The sequence below is a fragment of the Ambystoma mexicanum genome, chromosome 12 (assembly GCF_040938575.1).
Source record: "Ambystoma mexicanum isolate Mex_15411 chromosome 12, UKY_AmexF1_1, whole genome shotgun sequence".
Taxonomy (NCBI): Eukaryota; Metazoa; Chordata; class Amphibia; order Caudata; family Ambystomatidae; genus Ambystoma; species Ambystoma mexicanum.
In genome coordinates, this window is record NC_090936.1 from 638,542,306 (window position 1) to 638,562,787 (window position 20,482).

The 20,482-nt window shown below is 43.1% G+C and overlaps 1 protein-coding gene across 3 annotated transcripts in view; it reads right to left on the reverse strand.

The window, feature by feature from the left end:
* Nucleotides 1-18,385, reverse strand: part of WASL (WASP like actin nucleation promoting factor) — a 619,654-nt gene extending 601,269 nt beyond the window's left edge. Inside the window, exons 1-2 of one of the 3 annotated variants that reach the window (XM_069629113.1) lie at nucleotides 18,057-18,384; nucleotides 11,655-11,794 (exon numbers count right to left, since the gene is read on the reverse strand). Coding sequence is in view for 1 of the 3 variants with exons in the window: in XM_069629111.1 (XP_069485212.1) it covers nucleotides 18,057-18,167 (111 nt within the window). In the remaining 2 variants the exon portion in view is untranslated. Of the gene's footprint in view, nucleotides 1-11,654; nucleotides 11,795-18,056 lie in introns of all 3 variants that reach the window. The other 2 variants (XM_069629112.1, XM_069629111.1) reach the window with 2 other exon arrangements.
* Between the last annotated feature and the right edge of the window lie 2,097 nt (nucleotides 18,386-20,482).

The following is a 20,482-nucleotide window of genomic DNA, read 5'->3' on the forward strand; positions in this document are numbered from 1 at the left end:
TACAATATGAAACAGGGCCAACCGCTTTTTCAACCGTTGAAGTACTCAGCGATTACCTGCTGCCGCGCAGGTAAGCAGAAACTGATTAATTGTTTGCCAATTATATTTAGCCTTAATATCAGAGTACTAGGCTTAGAACCAATGCTGTTCACGTCAGTTTACTTTTGCACCACAATTAACATGTGCAAGCCAAGCCAAAATGGGACGAGTTCTATTTTATTGGGAACTTTCTGCTACTTGCAGCATTTCATAAACAGGCTAGCCATTTGGGCATGCTTTTCAATTTTAAATGGCAATACACAAATTCTATGGAGATAATTAGCACCAATTTTAAATCTAAATCTAGAAATAACATGAGAATCATTTGATAAGGAAAACCGTGCAATTTACAAATAGATCTGCTTCATTTATGTGGGTTATATTTACCCACTCAACAGTACTTCCCCACATCACCAAGCTGCATTTCAGCAGAAACAGCAAAATGGCTGCGCTGGCTCCTTTGAGCACCACTTCCTCACACCAAAACTGTGTTTTTCAGCAGCAGAAAGATGGCTGCACCACCTTGCCAAGCACATATTGGGCAGGAGGGAACAAGGGGGCACACTGAAAAAGCCTGCCAGTGTCCTGCTTACATGTACAAAATGAGGGGAGCGAAAATGCAGCGCTGCTTTGCTGCAAGGTCAAAGTTCCCATTGAAAAGGGGAATAGTTCACATTGAAAAGGAGGCTGCTCTGACGCTATTCTCATCTGTGTTTCATCAAACTACTTTTATGAAGAAGTCCCTGTCATGCCTAGCCATATTCACATTGTGTTCCGTCAGAAAAAAGCATTATTCCTGAAGGGCAGGCTGTGCCAGCCAAATCTGAGAAAATCAACAAAATCTTTACTTCAGCTGCACAGAAAAACGCTTAAACCTTTGCTACAAAATGTCAAAAATCACACTTGAAAAAAAATGTTAGCTTTCTGTGCACATGTCAATTTCATGGAGACCTCTGCTTTGTACAGACTGCTGCCTACAAGAAACTAACTAGGGCTGCAAAATAATATTGGGAAGTCAGATGGAAAAAAACGAGTTTGAAAGGAAAATGCTAGCAGCTGTCACCTGTTAAGGATTTAAATCAGGCGACGCACACCTTAGTCTCAGCCTAGTATGCAGCACGCAATTGAAATGCTTATGTTTTTATGTTAGAATAAACATTGATATGGTACACCACTCCCATCACACACCCTTTTCAAATACTCCGGGTCACAATGGACCATGAACCCGGCTGGATGGTAAAATATAATAGATTTATTTTAAAATTCAAAAGAAATCATACCATTTTTAATATGGGGCAGCAATCACCAATGGGGCGATAACAAGAGGAATGCATGCAATGCACTTAGTTTAACCTTCTATTGCCACATCTAGAAAACACCAGGGAATAGGAGCACTTTTTCATTTAGGCAAGATAGCACTCAAGTTAGAATTTCCCCCTGCAAGGTTCCCTCAACCCACAAATAATTAATTCTACGTGGATAAACAGAAGCAGCTGGTAATCAGGAATAACAAATGGAAACCAATTGAAATCCGACCTTCCCTCCCCAAATAAGAGAGAAAAATGGATTTTAAACCCTTACAATGCTAAAAATTACACTCGGAAATGGATGAATAAAATAATGAATGTGTGCAAATACCTTGAAACAAATACAGTTCTTCACTAAAGCAACAATGTAAAGGTACTAACAATCACAAGCAATGGATTAGCACAAGCATACAGTTAAAAAATGAGTGGCAGGTTTTAAAACATGTTGCAGCAAATGACACGTTGGAAGCTTTACATACTTTGCAATTCCCACCTGAAATCCCGCCTGAAACTACCAAAACAGTTTTTAATAAAAACTGGTGAAATATTGTAAAACGCAATGCGGTTTTTGTGTTGCGGTGTAGCTAGAGACCATAGGTACAATATAGAAGTGAAATTAAGTCTCTAGCTGGTAAATTGAATGAGTTATGCAAGATCTAGAAAGGTGAGTTTTGAGAAAAATGGAGCGTTGAAAAAGGAAAGGAAATCAGTTTTAACAAGAGCAGTTTTACTGTACACTAGAGCATTCAGGCTAGTGTACCAAAGAGGGACACTGTAACCTCCAGGGTTGATTCTTGAATTCAACCCTAGCTCCCCAGCGCCTGCACTTGCGGAACCAGTCCGATCACTCGAAATAGTATTAATAGCTTAGGATTTACACAAGGCAGAATTACTACAGATATGGCATTAGCACTAGAAATCAAAGGCAGGGTTTAAAGAGTAATTCTGACAATATTACAAGTTATCAAGATAAGGATAGGATGACTTAGAGAGGGGAACTAAGCACAAGGCATGGTATTCTCTGGTTTTCTATGGTTCCTACTGATACTCACAGTCCACTTTTTAGTTTTGGATTTTGGACAGCCAGCGGTTCTGGTCACCACACAGATATGGTCTAACAAAGGACAGCCGGGCAAAATCAGCGGGACAGGAGCAGCTGGACAGGGACTGGTTACCTGGTAGCACTTCTGGACTGGAAATTCTGGTCACTGGATAATATAGGTCATCAGAGTAGCAGGATGGCAGCATGCAGCGAGTGGCGGCAAGCCAAGCTGGATCAGGATGCCAAAAGTACCATAGTTTTCCCCTTGTTAATGGGAAATTTAGTGGATTTCAGAATGAGGTCTTGCTGGAGCAGGATCAGCAATGCTTGGGTTTTGCAGTGGACCCTGGAGTAGGATCAGCAATGCTTGGCCTTGTAGTTGGGATATGGAGTCTGGATAGATGGAACAGGAACGCAGTGCAGGAAGAGTGTGTGTCTGTAGAGTCTTGTCAGGGATGTTTATGTCATGTTAATTACGCTTATAAGGTGCCAAAGCCCGCAGGCATCCAGGCGCCGAGGGATAGAAGTAGAAGAAAACAGGGCTGGAAGTATTTTATTTAGACAGGATAGTCTTCAACCGTTTACGAAAAACAAGATGATTCTCTATTTTACGCATCTGTATCGGAAGGGAATTCCAAGCTTGTGCACCTTGGATACAGAAGGCCCGCCCTAAACCACAAGATTTTTTTTATCCGGGGCAAAACCAACAGAGATCCAGCCGAAGAGCATAAGCTTCCTGTTGGTTGATAAACGTTGATCTTCTCCTTCAAATATACCGGAGCGTTTCCAAAAATACACTTCTGGCACATGGTGAGTATTTTGAATTGGATGCGAGCTGCCACTGGAAGCCAATGAAGTTTTCTTCTAGCCACACTGGTGGATTCTGAGCTTTTCATCTGGAAGATAATTCTGACAGCTGCATTTTGCGTCTTCTGCAACTGTTGGATATCAGCCTTATTGGCTCCCCCCAACAGTGAGTTACAATAATCCACGCGGGGCAATATTACTGCTCTTACAAGTTTTATGCGATTTTCTACCGATATCAACGGGGCTACTTGTCTAAGTACTTTTAGATGATAGTTAGTATTGGTAGAGATGGCTGTAACATGCGCCTCGCTACGAAGACTTTCCTCCAAATAGGTACCCAAAGTCTTAACTTTCTTCACGGTTTTGATTTTAGCACCTTCCATGATAAAACAATTATGATCTTGGCTTAGTTTGGATTGAGCATGCTGGGAGCCGAAAAGCATCAGCTCAGTTTTAGCAGCATTCAAACAAAGCCAATTAGTTGACATCCATTGCTTGATGACGTCATATGCTTCGGCTACCGTTTGTTGGTCGCCTCATAGTTCCCAGTTATGTTCAATACAAGTTGGAAATCATCTGCATAATTGCAGAAAAAGATCCCTAGGGATTCCAACTCAATACATAAGGGAAGAATGTAAATGTTGAACAACAAGGGGGAAAAAACATGCCCCCTGGGGGACTCCACATGTTATAATCTGTGGTTCAGAAGCACAGTCACCCCAGTGAACACGAGACTGGCGACCCTCCAAAAGGATCTAAGCCAAGAAATGGCATTTTTGGAAAGTCCACCTACCGACTACATTCTGTTAAGCAGGATTCTGTGATCCAGCAAGTCAAAGGCAGCCGATAGTTCTAAGAACATCAGCAGCTCCGACTTGCTATGTTCCAGTTTACCGAACATATATGTTTGAGGATCTAATAAAGCGGTCTCCGTTCTGTGGAAGCTTCGAAAACCTGATTGCTTCACATGTAATATGCCAGAATTGAGTACATGAGATTGTAACTGCGTGGTCGCTGCCTTATCAATAAGTTTGAGCAAAAATAGTGCATTTGTGATCGGTCTTAAGTTAACTGCATCCAATCCTAGCTTTTTTTATCAGAGGTGTAATAGCCACATTTTTGATAGAATGAGGAATAGAACCTGTACGAAAAGAGGACTTTATGAACCAACAAAGAAAGGGAGCGAACAGTTCTTGATGCTCCAGTAGGGATCCTTATTTATAGTGCAAAATGACATCACCAAAGTATAGGCTGGGCAGGGTTAACTACACACAACCCCTAAACTACTTGGATTGGGCAGGGGTGCTAGTCTCCGCCTTGCTCTCAACTGGTTGGATTTCCAAGGGAATGATGTCAGGTTTATGAGGTGAGTTTTACAATGTCCAAAAACTCCCATATTTACTTTACTTAAAAATCGGATTTTGCCAAAAACATACATTTATATTGAAATCTCTTGGCAAATTATACACACAGGTTACATGTTATGTGCAGCACAGATCAGTCCGGGCCTCCAGTCCGTGCAACATTGTTTCACCTTTTGATACATTTTGGTAATTTTACAAATGAAAGATTTGGCCTAAAATTCTATAACTTTGTACACAGATTTATCCCCAGGTACGTAGGTACAAAATGTTATGTTTGCAACATTAATACTTTCCTTGGAATCTGTCATTCATATTTTGTAACTTCTGTTCCCCATGCGACACTAAGTTCTACCAAGTTTTAAAAGAAAAGCCCATAACATTGTATTTGAACTGCAAACATTTTACATTTTTACTCATTCTTGCTGCAGAGATAAAAAGTCTTTAAAGTTTCTTTATAAAATGGTCTTTGTGAACAAATGGCAGTTCCTTTGTTGGGTCATTTTTTTTTCTTTAAGGTAAACTGCTGCCAACTCATTTCCTTCAAGGCAAGGTAGGGGTTTCTCATCTCAATTGAAGGTTTTAATGCCCCTTACACTTGACATCTTAGTGTCCCAGGACATCTATTGTCCCAGCATGGGGCACAGACGAATGTTGACGAGCGTGTGAACTTTCTTTGTCCTGGCCCATTCAACGTTTTTCAAGCTGGCAATTACCACTTTCGTGCCTACCTTCCTTGGGGAAGTTTCATGGCTGGCAACCAAAATAACTTTTTTTTTTTTTGGTTTTTTTTTTTTAGAGTTTGCAAATTCAGCCCAAGTGCTTAAACTCTTATTTCTTATTTTGAGTCCTGAATTAAAACAAACCTGTGAAAGAAGATAGCCTATGTGTGTATTATCACCACTAACATAATCCCTTTACATTGCTAAGTAAGCAGGCTTTCATTCACTATTTATTTTTAAACAGGCCAATTTTTTCTTCAGTCAGCAAAGCCCATTTTTACACACGTGTTAAAACTGCTAGCATGTATTTCTTTAAATTCGGTTTGGCAGCTCCATCAGGTGCCCACACTGTCTTTGCAGCGTTAATCATTTCCTTGAATGCAGGAGTTTCATCTAAAGTATAGATACCTTTACACTTGACCTGGCTCAGAGAGTTAAAGTCTTTTTGAACTGCTGAGCCTGGATATTTTTTGGCAAGAAATAAACGTGTGTTCCCGTGTGAGAGAAAGTGAAGTTGCTTATTGATTTCTCTCAGAGTTGGTTTGACTAGCCCTGTCACTCAGGAATTAAGCCTGGTTTAGGTGAAGCACAGTGAAATATTCTGGGCATGACAGGGCCTTTTCAATCACAGTGGTTTCAGAATGAACAGATGGAACTAGCGTCAAAGCAGCATGTTTAAAGGGTGAAAATGTTTCATTTTGAAGGGGATTTTTGGCTTTCGCACCAATGCAGTGATGCCTTTTCACGTGATTCCGTTTATATGTTTCTGAACACAATGGCATACTTTTTCAGTGTGTCCCCTTGTTCCGTTTTGCCTGAATTGTGCTAGGCAGGATGGTGCAGCCATCTTTTTGTTGCTGCCAAAACGCAGTTTTGAAGTCCTGGTGCGCACAAACGCCACTGCAGCCAGATTGCGGTTTATTGCACAAATGCAGCTTAGTGATGTGGGGCAATGCGTTGAGTGGGTCAACATATCCCACACAACACGTGTCAAAAATGGGCTTTTGCAAAACAAAGAAGAAAATGCCTGTTTTAAAAGCATTATGTTGAACAAAAACGTATCTTTATCTAGCAACGTGAAAGGGGATTGTGCTGTGAAATGCATGTATGAGATGGTTTTATTTGGCAGGTTTTCTTCTAATTCAGAGCAAAAAATAAATAAAATAAAACTGCATTGGCAACCTGGGAGAAATCAGCACAAGACAGACTTCCGCTTGGGGGGTGGGGGGGTGCTAGTAACAGAAGGCCATTCACAGTATATCCTAACACACAAGTGATAATTGCTACCTTTACAGACTTTGGTCTGTGCTCCAGTCTCTTACAATGGAATTTCCGGGGCACCAACCTGTAAAGTCAAATCAAACTGGGAAACCCCCCTCCACAATGGGCTGAACTGGCAGTTGGGGGGGGTAGCTGAAGAAGAGAAAAAAAATGGTTCCAGTGAAGGACAAAAAGGATGCCCATTTGTCTCCAAAGACTATTTTATAAATAAAATATCTTTGCAACAGGACTTTGCAAAAATGTAAATGTTATACCGTTTAAATAGGATTTTCGTGGCTTTCAAATAAGATATTTTGGCTGTCAATAACATGTATGGGACACAAACGCCAGAAGAATGTGAATTGTGGGAAAGACATATGATGGAATGTTAAAAATGTACAGAAATAGGCCCCATGATAGTATGTACACACACCTAAAGCTATAAAATGTTAGGCTGAATGTGTCACATTAAAAATGACCAAAGATTATTAGAAGGGCGAAACAATGCGTTACAGAATGCAGAGTTGGACTGGCATGTTCTACATACAATATGTAACCTGCTTATGTAATTTGTTAACTATTTGTTAACCAACTATTTTAAAAAAAAGTGCCATTTATGGCAAAACTGGATTTTGGCAAAAAGGGCTGTGGGATGGCTTGTTACCTCATAAAAAGCAACTTCATAAACTTGAACTCCTCCTCGAGAAGGCGATTAACTTAGGCTGACCTATCCGAGTCTTGGAGGTAGGCCTAGCTCAGTTCTGCACACCAATAATTCTGTGATGTCACCAGGCTCTATATAAGAGGTGGTTGACAGAACTCTAGACACACTCTCTCCTGAATTTCCTGCGCTGCGTTCCCGATCTTCTATTCATCCTGCCAGACTCCAGAGCCCACTGCAAAGCCAAAGCATAGCCGATTCCAGATTTCACTGCCAGGCCAAAGCATAGCTGACTCTACTCCAGCAAAGGCCTATATTCAGAAAATCCAACTAAAATCCCATCAAAAAGGGGAAATGCTGTGGTACCCTTTTTGGGAAGCATCCTGAAAACAGACCCGCCACTACGTTGTGCATGCCTGCTGTTTAGTATCCAGTGACCAGACCTTGCCCAGCTGTCTTTTGCCAGGAGAGTCCGCTATCCGGTGACCAGAATCTTTCGTGACCAGAACCTGTTGACCGTCCAAAATCCAAGACTCAAAAGAGGACTGCGAGTATAATCCCCATCCCAGAGAAACAGTCTCCCCCATCTTGACTCTTTTGTCTTTATTCCACTTTCTAAGCAATCCTATCCATACCTTGGTAACTTGTTAAAACTGTTCCAAGTCTCTGTGCATTTTGTCATCTATCTCCAAGCGTTAGCAACACTTTCCTATTCCTTTTTGTCCTGCATAGATCACAAACCCTCAGTCATATTTGGAATAATTAAAGTAATTTCTGCATAAAGTTGAACAATGGGGTGACAGGGTTGAAGTTGCGAATCAACCTTGGATCTTACTGTGTCCCTCTTTATCAATCTAGTTTAAATCAAACCTGTACTTTCCTCAGCTGATTTTCTTTTCTCTTTCACGGTTTTATTTTACCCAAATCAAATTTTTCTATCTTGTATATCTCATCCAGTTTGGTAGCTAGAGACATCATTTCACCTCTATATTATCCCTGTGATATACATCTGTGTCCCAACCCAAAAACCGCATTGAAAATCAAAGTATTTCACAGTTTTTCCTCAAATTTGTTTGTGTCATTTTAAAAACGGGAATTGAAAAAATTGCAACTTTCCAACTTGTCATTCAGCTGCAGCATGTTCCGACTTGTCACTTGTTTTCGAATTGTATGCCTTGTGTTGGTCCATTGCCTTGTGATTACCAGTGTTTATAGATTACTGCCATTGTGAGAAATCATATTTTCCTCAAACATTTAACCGCACATTAATTAATTGTTAAAATCTGAGTGTCATTTTAGGCCTTTGCAAAATCAGATTTTGATTCGGTTTGCTGCCTCTTATTCGTGACTACCTCTGCTTCTTTCTATCCACTCAGAATTTGAATAGTTGTGGGCTGAGGGAACATTGCAGGGGGAAACCTTGGGCGCGCTCTCTCTCCTAATTTCAAAAGTGTTCCTAGTCATTTGTGCTTTGGATCTGTTCTACTAGAAGGTTAACCAAGTGCTTTGCTTCCATTTCCATTGTCATTATCACCCCATTGGTGAATGCAGCCCAATATTAAAAATTGTATGATTGCTTTGATTTTTAAGAATAAATATTTTATTTTCACCAAACGGCCTGGTTCTTGGTCCATTGTGACCCGGGTATTTGTAAAAAAGGGAGTGTGAGACGGGTCCGGTACCAGCTCAATCTGAATTCATTGAAATTAAAAAAAAGCATTCCTATTGAGTGCCATATCACAGGATAAGATCAAGTGTCATGGCCCGTTGTGTGATGCCCGATTGGTATCCTTAACATTTACCAGGTAGCAAAGACCTCACTTTGCATTAACAGTGATTTTCAACACCCTCTTTGGGAATTGCAATCTGCACAACCAAATATAGGTAAATATTAAAATGCATGTATTTTATAACTTGCTCAGTGTGATGGGTAATGTTCAGCATCACATTCAGATATATATTCTCTCTAATTATTTTTCTTTGAGTCCGAAATAAGGGGAGGCTCCTCTGGGTCACTATTTGATCAAAGCTTGTGCGACTTAAGGAAGGATGCACAATGTTGGTGACATATAGTTAACCTCTGCTTAAATGAGTCAGGGGACAGAAGACAGCCAAATTGTAGAGGATAGTCCCCGATATATGTGTTTCTAAAACTAATGAAATTGGAGATAAAACAATATTCTAAACGTCTGTTTGGTTCGCCCTTCGTCTCTCCTCACAGGGATATTTAAAACACACAAAGTTTCTTCATAGATATTGGATTCTAAGCAGTATTGTATGTAGTATAAGTTCTAATCTAAGTCAGCCCTGATGATGACCCAACAGGTCGAAACACGTGTCGGCATAAGGCATTGTTGTAAGGGATTGTTGTAAAACAATGCTGACAAAATATTGGCCTAACAGTGCTTAATTGTGTAACATATTTGAAGGTAAAATACTTGCCAAAAAAGCTCAATTTTTTTGACTAAATCAATTTTGGTACAAGTGTTTGATGTAAAACATTTGCAAAACAATTCTTATCCGCTTACATTTATCTGAAACTCTGATGAACTAAGAGTCGTTAAACCGTGTCTGGCACATGGCCCAAACAGTTTGCTGATGCCACAATTGTGCATACTATTTGGGAAGTTTATTTTTGCTTTTTTGAGATCATTTTTGTTACTAAGGTTATTTTGAGAGACAGCAATATGCTGAATTGGCTAGATGCTTACAATAAAATATAACATTGCTCACAGGCAATCGATTATGCAGCATTTTTTCATTTCATCACTTCCACTAGTGGAGTGTTGAGCGCGGCAGAGGAGAAAAACCATTATTTCTTATCTTTAGGCGGTGGGTAGGTGTTAGCCACCTTTTTACCTCTACCGCAGCACAACAGACACTGCTCAAATATCACAGAATACCTATCTAAAGAAATCAGTGATTACTAGCGCACTACTCATTTGGTACCCCATTCATATCACACTTGAAATCTATGAAGGTTACTCCTTTTTGACTTAGATATCGCATCTAATAGGCAAATATTACGGGTAGTACTAGATCCAGCTCTGTCTGGAAAAGATGGGGTAACTTGTTGTGTTTAGCCCAACTCTGCAAATGGTCTAAAATAATAGCCGCAAAAACTTTACTGGTGGTGTCTAGTAGCGATAGTAGACAGTTTTCAGGGGCGTGCCTCTCCCCAACTTTATACAAAGGGATTAGGATAGATGTTTTCAATGAAGCAGGTATATGCATTTCCTTACATACTTTGATGCAGAGAACATACATTTCAGTCCAAATTTCACATTTATGCTCAGATCACCAGACCAAGGTTATGGACGGGAAGCAGAGTAAACCAAAACACACACAATATATATATATATATGTTAGCTTAATGTGGCATTAGGCTATTGAGATGTGTACTGCCAAAATGTGCCCATCTGCATAGACTTCATGCTCTGAAAGAGGGTGGGTGGGGTTGGTTGTGTAGATCTCTAACATTTATCATTCATAAAGCTTTAAAAACCTTGCCATTTTTACCTACGTGTTTCTCCAACAAGCAAGGATGTAGACGCGTGGGTAAACTGGGAATTTAGAAGCTGAATTAATACTTAACCAGGTACCAGTGTGAGCACTCCTCGGACTAAGGTTCTCTCAGTCACTTGTAAGGACAGTGTGAAATCTTCTCTAGGTGTAGGATTTAGATTTGGAAAACCATATAAATGCGTTCCTGTACGTAAAAGGAACAAGAATCGCCATAAGCACTCGGGAAAGTCTGACCCCTTTAAGTCCAGGAAAACAATTGCAACTTGATTTTGATCTGAAAGTTGTGCACTTTAAAACATTTCAAACTAAAGGTGGGTACATAAAATTCAGTAGATAATGTGCCCCATGTCCTATAATATTTCTGAAGTCTGATAATATATGCACATTGCAGAAAAGGAAAAACAAAAAAAACAAAAAAAAAAAAAAAGGAAGGTCCGGACTGCCACAAACCCAAAAATACATAAGCGTGTTTTTCAATGAACCTGTTTACATTTGAAAAATATCTACGTAACAAACACTTTTTACTGTGGATATGTGCGTGTGGCTTGGACCCAGCCGGGGTCACCACTTAGCCTTTTTTTGGTTGCATGATTGTCACATCTGCAAACCCTATCCTAGAGGTACTGCATCGGTCATACATAATGAGGGGTGCGATAGGTTGAAAACGATTCGACTTAATACATAAATCAGTATTGTTCTTCCATACCAACGTTATAGAAAGTCAAGATTCTATTGAAGACACGGAGGCGAAGGATTGTGCTTTCTTCCTTCGCTCAAAACTTGAACAGCATACAAAATATAACCGTTTCAACTCATGAAGAATAACACAACCAAAAACTACATTTCCCAATAAGGTCTTGTGTGTAGTTCATTCTTTTTATATCCATGACAAATAAAACCACGCGACTCCTTCCATCAGTCACAACATACACTGTCTTTTATCCTCCCTTGCCATTCCGTGTCCTTCCTCTTCCTTTGTCTGTGTCCAACTTAACCTTAAGTCCCAACCGGTAAACGCAGTAGGCCTCCACCTTTTACTCCTCATGTTGCTGCTTTCCTCGCCTCTGTTCCTGAAAGGCAATCCAAATAAACAGTCTGAGCTTGTTTGAGGTAGGGTGGGTAATCGTTACAGTACCTTAATCTGCATCCCTAACATGCATCTTACATTATATGCATTGTCATTTAGTCAGCAACTTAACACAAACTACTCAAAAGACATTACATTTTCATATGACGATTACTCGGGTGGGATAATCCTTTGCCTCTGTGTCTTTAATGGAATCTTGACTTTCTTTAACATTTAACATTAGTATAGAAAAATCAGTATTCTATGTCAAGACCGGAGGCTCGGATTATGCTTGTTCAAAGCTTACCTACCACCAACGCAGACATCCCTTCTATGGGTCTGAAATAAAACAGTTTAAATGTCGACTCCTTCGAAAAGTCTACCGCCTTGAGGATGTCCTTCAATCTAACTCCTGCATTAAATGCCTTAGATGCCATGGCCCCTCTAATAGAATGTGCTCCATACAATTCATTCAGTGTCAATGCCTGCATGTGTCATGTACCATCTAACCCATCTGGCTAAAGTTGGCCCTGCAACTCCCTTGAATGGTTTTCTCAGTGATATGAACAACTGGATACATCTGCGGGCCTAAGCCTACTAGTCATCTCTTCATATTTCTTTAGACACCCAACCGGACAGTTTCGGTTGATCTGGAAATGCTGCATATGTTACAGATTTGATACCCGTTTTAGTTCTCCTGCTAACTTGAAAAGTAACCCCCTCTGGGTTAAACAATTTCTTGTTCTTGTCCAGTGCCCCGACATCTGAAACCCTCATACAGTATATGAGGCATAGCAGTGTTGCGAGCTTTGCCGATATTGCTTTCCTAGTCAGTCATCTGGCCAGCCAATGAACATGTTTAAGACTAAATTCATGTCCCACATGCGTGTGTACTTGGGTAAAGGGGGCTTCAGAAGCCTCACTCCTCTGAGGAGTTTACATACGAGTGGGTGTTCTCCCACAGCCACATTCTCTATTTTCGGGTGGCCAGCTGACATGGCCGATCTACACGTGTTCACTGTTCTGTATGCCATGCCTTGAGCCGCTAAAAAGTTTACAATCTGCATGACATGTGATCCATTGGGATGGATGTGCCGTGCCACACACCAGCTAGTCCACCTTGACCATGCTTCTGCCAGGCGTCCCGGGAAAAAATAAAAATTAAAATCACCCATGCGATCAGCCTCAACTATCCTACTTGGTTCTCCCACTGGATTCCGAATCAGTTCCTTAAAAACTGTGGTAACGCTAGTGGGTTTTCACAAGACATTTCCAGAAGGTCCAGGAACCACACCTGACTCTTCCTGTCTAGAGTTATCAATAATACCACTGCCTGTCTCCTCACCTGCGCTATGATTCTCGGGATCATAGCGAATGGGGGGGGGGGGGGAGGTGCATTCCTTGTTGGGGCCCCATATTTGTAAAAATGGGTCACTCATCACCGCTGCTGGATCAGGCCTCCAGCTGAAAAACCTCTCCAGCTGTCTGTTCAGTCTGGATGCAAAGAAATCTGTTCTGCACAGGTCTCTCAATAACATCAAGGACTCGAAAACTGTCCTGTCTAGTTGCTGGCGTCCTTCAGGTGTCTCGAGTTCCAGTCTGCTACTACATTCTGCAGCCCTGGGAGATATTCCGCTGTGATGATGACCTTGTTCTTCAGGCACATGTGCCAGAAATCTTTCACCATCTCCGCTAACAAACTGGACTTTGTCCCTCCTAGTCCGTTTATGTATCATACTGCTGAGATGATGTCCATCTTCAGAAGTACGCAACAGTTCACCTTGTCCTGGGTCCAGCATCTCATTGCAAAGTACACCGCCAGCAGCTCCAAACAATTGATATGGAGCTCTAGTTCTTCTCCCGACCATCTTTCTCCCATTGTGAGAGCTCTACACCATGCTCCCCAACCCAAACGTCAGGCATCTTATTCTACAACTAGGTCCGGGGCAGAGCCAAATATTGCTCTCCCGTTCCAAGCCTCCATGTGGTCGAACCACCACCAAAGCGCTGTTCTTGCTTCTGTGGAAATTGGCACCTTCTGCTCGTAAGACAACCCCTTCCTCAGGTGTTGAATATTTAGGCGGTGCAGAGTCCTTTAATGCAGTGGCTCCAGAAAGATTGCTTGAATGGAAGAGGCTATTCTTCCCACCAGTCTGGCTAACTCTCTGAGCGATAATTCCCTCTTCGCAATTATCGAGCCCATCTTCTTCTTTATCACATTCACCTTGTCCATGGGCAGGCTGATCGTGGCAGCCTTCGTATCCATGACAAAACCTAGGAGCTTGATAGTCTGCACCGGTGCGAACACTGATTTTTCCCCAGTTTATAAGAAAACCTTGCTCCTGTAATAAATGGGTTGTCCTCTCCGACTGTTCCAGAAGCCTTTTCTTGTCCTGCCCCATCAGGCAAAAGTCTTCTAAATAAATTATCAGTCTGATGCCCTGCTCCCTGAGATGAGCTACTAGTGCCTGCATCAGTTTCGTAAAGGCCGAAGGGGCTGATGCAAGCCCGAACGGGATGCATGTGAACTGCCACTTATGCTCTCTCCACCAGAACTGCGAGATATTTCCGATCCTCATGTACTACGGGCGATCATCAGATACGCGTCCTTGAGGTATCCTGACTAACCAGTCTTCCCTCTGTAATACATCCCCAAGTAGACGATAAGTGTCTGTACACTAAAAATGTGTTCAGGTTCCTCAGATTGATCACTGGTCTGTGTTTCTTTTTGCCCTTAACCAGGATCATGTTGCTCGCAAAGCCCTTCCAGGGATCTAACACCCTTTCAATTGCTCTTTTCTTTTCTAGCAGTGCGATTTCCTCCTGCGAGAACCTTCCTCCATCTGAATTGGCTCTCGGAAGAATTCTAGTCGGAAGTAGCGTACTGTCTCTTTTGACCCATGTATCACCTGACAATTCTCTCCATCGTACTAAAAACTGAGCTGTTCTCCCCCTAGTACTAGGGTCCCTATTGTGCCCTTGTGTGCGTGGGAGTATGCGTTTTGGCTCACCTGTATTTTCCTGCTGGCCTCTTGCTTCCTTTCCAGCCTCTGCCCTTGCCCCTTCACCTCGACTGGAAGAAGGGGTTAGGTTGGCATTCCTCTTGGTTTCTCCGATCGCTTCTGTTATTGGCGTAGGGTTTGTAGGAGGAGAATCGGCTGGCAGAGCGTCCCATTCCTCCTCCATCTCTATGTCCTCTGAATAGGACTCGTCATCCGTATCTACTGTGCCTCTCCTATCCCAAGACATCACGCTCATTTTGCCACCTTTATACCTGCGTGGCATCCAGGGGTGTTAGGTTGCTGCAGACCTTCGGGCCTTCTTTCTTCCCCGTCTCTCAAAACCTCTCTGGGGCTTCTCCCCTCAGGGCTTCCATCCCCTGGGAGAATGTGAAGAGATCCTCCACCAGGCTCCTACCATGTGCCGAGCCCCCCAAACCTGCTCCCAGCACACATTGTACCGCTCTAGCCTTGTTGGACGTTGTCCACTGCTGATGTGGGGTTCTTGTTGGTGGGTTATCTGCAGGTGTCTTGGGGCTGCTCCTGTCGTAGGAATGCAGCTAAGTGGGACTGGGTACTCAATATATCAATTTGACTTGGGTCTGTGCCCGTTACTCAGTGCTTAGCACTTATAAAGGGCAGCCTTAAATTAGATCTCAAGGAAGCTTCCCCCGATTCCACTCTGTGTTGATTATCCCGTTTGGCCACCAGGTGGTGTAGCTGACCAGTGTTCCGCTGCCCTTTTTGTCAGCTGGCAACGATCGTATCTCTACAGCACTGCTGTGTGTTCTTTGAACAAAAGCTCTGGCTTTGTTGACTGCCCCTCCGTGACAAACTACCTTCTCACACTCTAACCTGCACCGTGACAACTGAGCGCCGGAACCTCTGCGGGTCCCGTCTTAGTGCCCCCTCTGTGTAAGGAGGGCGTTGCACCGCCAGAGTTTGTGGTCTCGTCGCAAACTCTTATTATCCCATTAGAAGTAACACATATATGCTTCGCCAAGCTCCAACCCTTTTCAACGTGCGCGCGTGCCACCGTTAATAGAACCTTAGTCCTCAATACCAATATCACTTACACACACACTCTTGTAGTAATGGGAAGGAACTTATCTGGCTGCCCGAGCAGCAAAGAAAGAGGAAGGACACGGAATGGCAAGAGAGGATAAAAGGACAGTGTATGTTGTGACTGGTGGAAGGAGTCACGTGGTTTTGTCATGGATATAAAAACAATGAACTACACACAAAAGACTTTATTGGGAATGTAGTTTTTAGTTGTGTTATTCTTCTTTATGAGTTGAAAATGTTCGATTTTGTATGCTGCTCGGGTTTTGAGTAAAGGATGAAAGCATATTCCGAGCCTCTGGTCTTGACATAGAATTGTTGAGAGTTCACACAATGGTATGCATGGCCATTTGGAAAGACTTGCAGCCCAGTTTCCAAAAGAAAAACAAGAATTCACCCTGGTCAGTCTGTTATAGGTTTAACAATGTGTTGGTCATCTCAAACAGTTGATGTTTCTCTAACAAAGAAAACAACGGAAGAAAACATGACATATGTTCCATACAAACTGGTCTCTAACCACCGCTTCCAATTTACCACTCAACAGTATATCAAACAGTATTTTGCGATATCAAAGTTCATGTTCAAAAAAATGAGTTCATACGTACAGCGAGCGCTCCAGGTTAAGTGCACGATTCACATAAGCGTGAAGGGCTATCCGGGAGCTTCGCTTGTTTCTCGCCACGAAGGAAAGGTTTTTAAAAAGTGATATTAATAATGCTGAGCGTAAGCACAAGGAATGCATTTAGGAAGAGACTCCCGGCTCAAAAGCAGGTATCGCGTTTCCCATCCAGCCCCTTTCTCGGTTCGCAGGGGCGTGTTGTCTATAAGTGCAACGTGCCTGCTGAAGCAGAGAAGAGGTTAGTGGTAGAACCTGCTCTTGGCAGCAAGAGCCAATGGGGAGCGGAGGGCAATGACGAGAACTACCAGGAAATGAATTTTTACAAATCGAAGCTCCACAGTGAGCTCCGCAACAAAAATCGGCTTCGCGCACCCTTGTGCCAAATCTGTTGATGAGTTTGGAAAACTATCGACAGCATGTCAGCAAAGCGAGTAGAACACCACAACCATAGGCAACGCTAGGGCATTATCTTTTTTAACTGTAAACCAGCGAATGGTTAGGCAATACGAGCAAAGCTGTAACATTATATACTCAGAAGTTTGCATCAGCCATAAACTGGCCAATCAGTCACTCAGGCTCTGCAAACAATACTCCACAACCACCCAGTGCTGAACTTTTTTTGTTTACACAAGCGGTCCATCGGTACAAACATAAGCAAGGACCGTCACTATATGCCCGCGTGTGCATGTGCAAGTTGATATTCTGCATTGCTGCTTTTTTAGCCAACAGTAGAATTGGCATGCTACATTATTCATTACATAGTCGCAAGAAAAAGAAAACAATTTCCCGTGCAAAGACCGCTGGTTCCATACAAGGACAACTAAGCAAATGTAGCTTTCCGCCGAGTTGGTATCTGTCATTTTCAATGTGGGTCAAACGTTCCCGTTCTAAAAGCAATCACGCATTCCAGAATGCTTTTTAAGAAGGTGTTGGTCCGCTACAGAAACCTCACTCTAGAATGGAATTTCAGGTGTGTCTTTCAGGGAGTGAAATGCGATGCAGTGCACAAGGAGGAAGCACACTTGACAATCGTGTGGGATCACGTAATTCCGTTTAGCTCATCACATGCACCTTAAAGGATGGGGAACCCTACCTACGTTCATGAATCCGGTAGCAAATTTACACTGATCAAGGAGCGAGCCCTGGCCAGGTTATGTCACAGTACATGAACAACAAAAAGTGGGGACAGTTGAGAGGTGACGCTAACCCTGGGGCTCTACCCTTACCCAGCAATATTGGTTTACAGAATTCAGTATACATTATGATGACTGAAGGTGGCTGCAATTAATGATCCGGGTATTGATCAGCGGCAGTCATTCACTGGCCTCATTAGGAAGTGGAGACCGAGGGCTGCTGGTTATCCGAAATATTTGCAGGTGATGGAGGTTTGGTGCAACGTGTGTGTTAAGAGGGCTATATAGCACGGGGACTACCTGGAGGGTTCGAAGGAGGTGTGTTGCTATGTTTGGTAGAACATAATATACCTGGGTTTAGCCGAAAAAGAGAGATCATTGGTCAGAGTGAATGCGTAGTCAGGTTGGTTGGGAAGTTTATGAAAGGTTGCCTAGTGAGGGGGCTAGACTTACCACGCATTTCTTTCCCAGCAGGTTGAAGAGACTCTGGTTCTCTTGCTGGGTCAGCACCATAGAGGGCTCGCTGGTGACGCGCTTGCTCTGCTGGTGGTTGTTGTTACTCATTGTGCTGCCGGTGGCGCAGCGGGGACTGCTCCGGTTCTCTGGCTTTGCCTGGGGTCACAGACTGGACATGGCGGGTAGGGCACCGGACTCTCAGACTACCAGGCCTGAGGTTCGCAACGCGCTTGCGCACTCTGTGAAGGCTGCCCAGCGCGGCTTCCGTACCGCCCCTCACTGCACCTATTACACTTCCAACTCTGGCAGATCTGCTCTGACACATTCCAACATGGCGGTGCGCGCATCCACTTCGAAAGGAGGGGTTGTCATAGGCTGAAAGCAATGCTCCACCAGTACAGACAACAGGGGGCGGGGCCACGGAAAGCTTCATGCAAAATAGGGGGCGGGGCCACATACAGCATTATGCATGCCCCGCTCATGTCAGCAACCACCTCCTGAGAACTCAGCCTGAATATCCAACCATCCGGTAAGGAAACGGTTCACCCAATGGTAACGAGTGACATCAACATAACCACGTCCTGATCATTTCCCTCACACCGGTGTGAGAGCAATTTATAACACAGGGGCTGCGTTTTCAGACTGTGCCGGCAAGATAAAACCGATCGAGAAGCGATCCAAACCGTGACTGCACTTTAAACCAGAGAAATTTGAGTAACGAGCCTCAGCCTCGCATCCAACAGCCCCACTGGCAGAGCAAAACTGTCAGTAAGATAAAAAAAAATGCCAGGAGGGGTCTCGGACAGAATAATGCTTACGTTTTGTCTATAATGGAAATACAAAGCTTAGAAAGTGATATCACCCCAACCAAGTACAGATATCCTCAATGAAAGTTTCATTTCTTTAAGTAGATTGTCCATGAGGAAAATACTTAACGGTGCTGATAAAGCAGGATTATGATTATTTTTGTAAGCTTGGTGAAAGGAAGTTAGTATTTATCCTAGGGTTCTGTTGGGTTTCACCTATTCTGGCTATGAGGCTATTTACTGTATGTGTGTATGTCTGGGCTTATGGAGTGTTAGCTTGTTGGAATGTTATTATGTGAGTTGCTTTGATTCCAGAAAAGTCAGTTGGGGCTTATTATGCTTGGCACAGGGGGACCTGTGGATGCTTCTCTTCCTTGAACTTGTCTTATGTTTGCCTTACTTACTTGTTTGCTTGTGTACTTACCTGTAACTAAAATAACCCAGTAAAGACCACCTATCTCATCTGAGACTCCCGAGTATCTGTACAACCCCAACTTCCCAAATGTAACACTGGCAACGAGGATTTGTGGAGACTGAGGGGTACCAGGAACGATAAAAAAAGTAAGGAGCAAGCTGTCACAGGAACTGGAACTTGAAGACAAGAAGGCTCAAAGGAAGTTGCCACCAGGAAGCAGTGTGGACCTAGAGGCATCCACCGCCACCACCCCCGACCCCGAGGTGAGCACGCCCCGTACCCTGCATTACAGTGATTAGCAAGGACCCGAGGATTCTGTTTGGGGGCAATGCTGTGGCTTATCTTGGCAGAGGTTAAGGGGCTGGGGGGAACAGATTAGTGACTTTGGTGGCTTTTGTGGCCAGCGTTGGAGTTTTTCACCTAATAGGAGCGGCTACAGAGTTACAGGCAGAAGTGCCTTTAATTGCTGTACCTGTTGTGCAGTTTTCAACGTGTTGGGGACGTTACTAGTCAGCTGGCAGGATCGTGGTGGCGTTTCCGTCGTGAGAACACAGATGATGGTTGGTGCTGGGAGCTCTGCACACACCAGTGATCTGAGCAAGAATGGTGACGTCACAAGCCAATGTGGGGTATCGGCGAAGGTCCGCTGTTAAAGGGATAGTCCAGTAAAAAAATGTATTTAAAGAATAGATAGGCAATCTAAAAAAAATAATACTAGCACTATTTTTTGTTAAACTTCCTATGGGAAATTTTGAGCTATTCAAGCTCAAAATTCGCAAAAGCAAGCACATGGGTGCATCCATTTTGTGAAATGGATGCCCGCCTGTGCTGGCTTTTGCTTTTGCGGCACTAATGAAGGAAAAGCCAGCCAGCTGTAGTAAATAAAAGCTACCGCTGGGTGGCTTTTCCTTCATTGGTGCCGGGACTCGGAGGACGCGGACCGGAGACCAGAGCAGGAAAGCTGCAGCTGAACCTTTATACATGCCTAACATGCCCGTGAGCTGGATCTATGTACTGCATCTAGGAAGTGATGAAGGGAGTTCGGAGCAAAGGACCCTCTAACGTCGTTTAACGTGCATCAGCGATTCAAATGGACTTGCAGGAAGTACATTGCAATGTGGTTTTCGTCAGTGACGCTTATGATCTTGGGACCTGTCCGTTTTTTGATCGTCTTGTCAGTTATGCGACATGATCTACGGTTT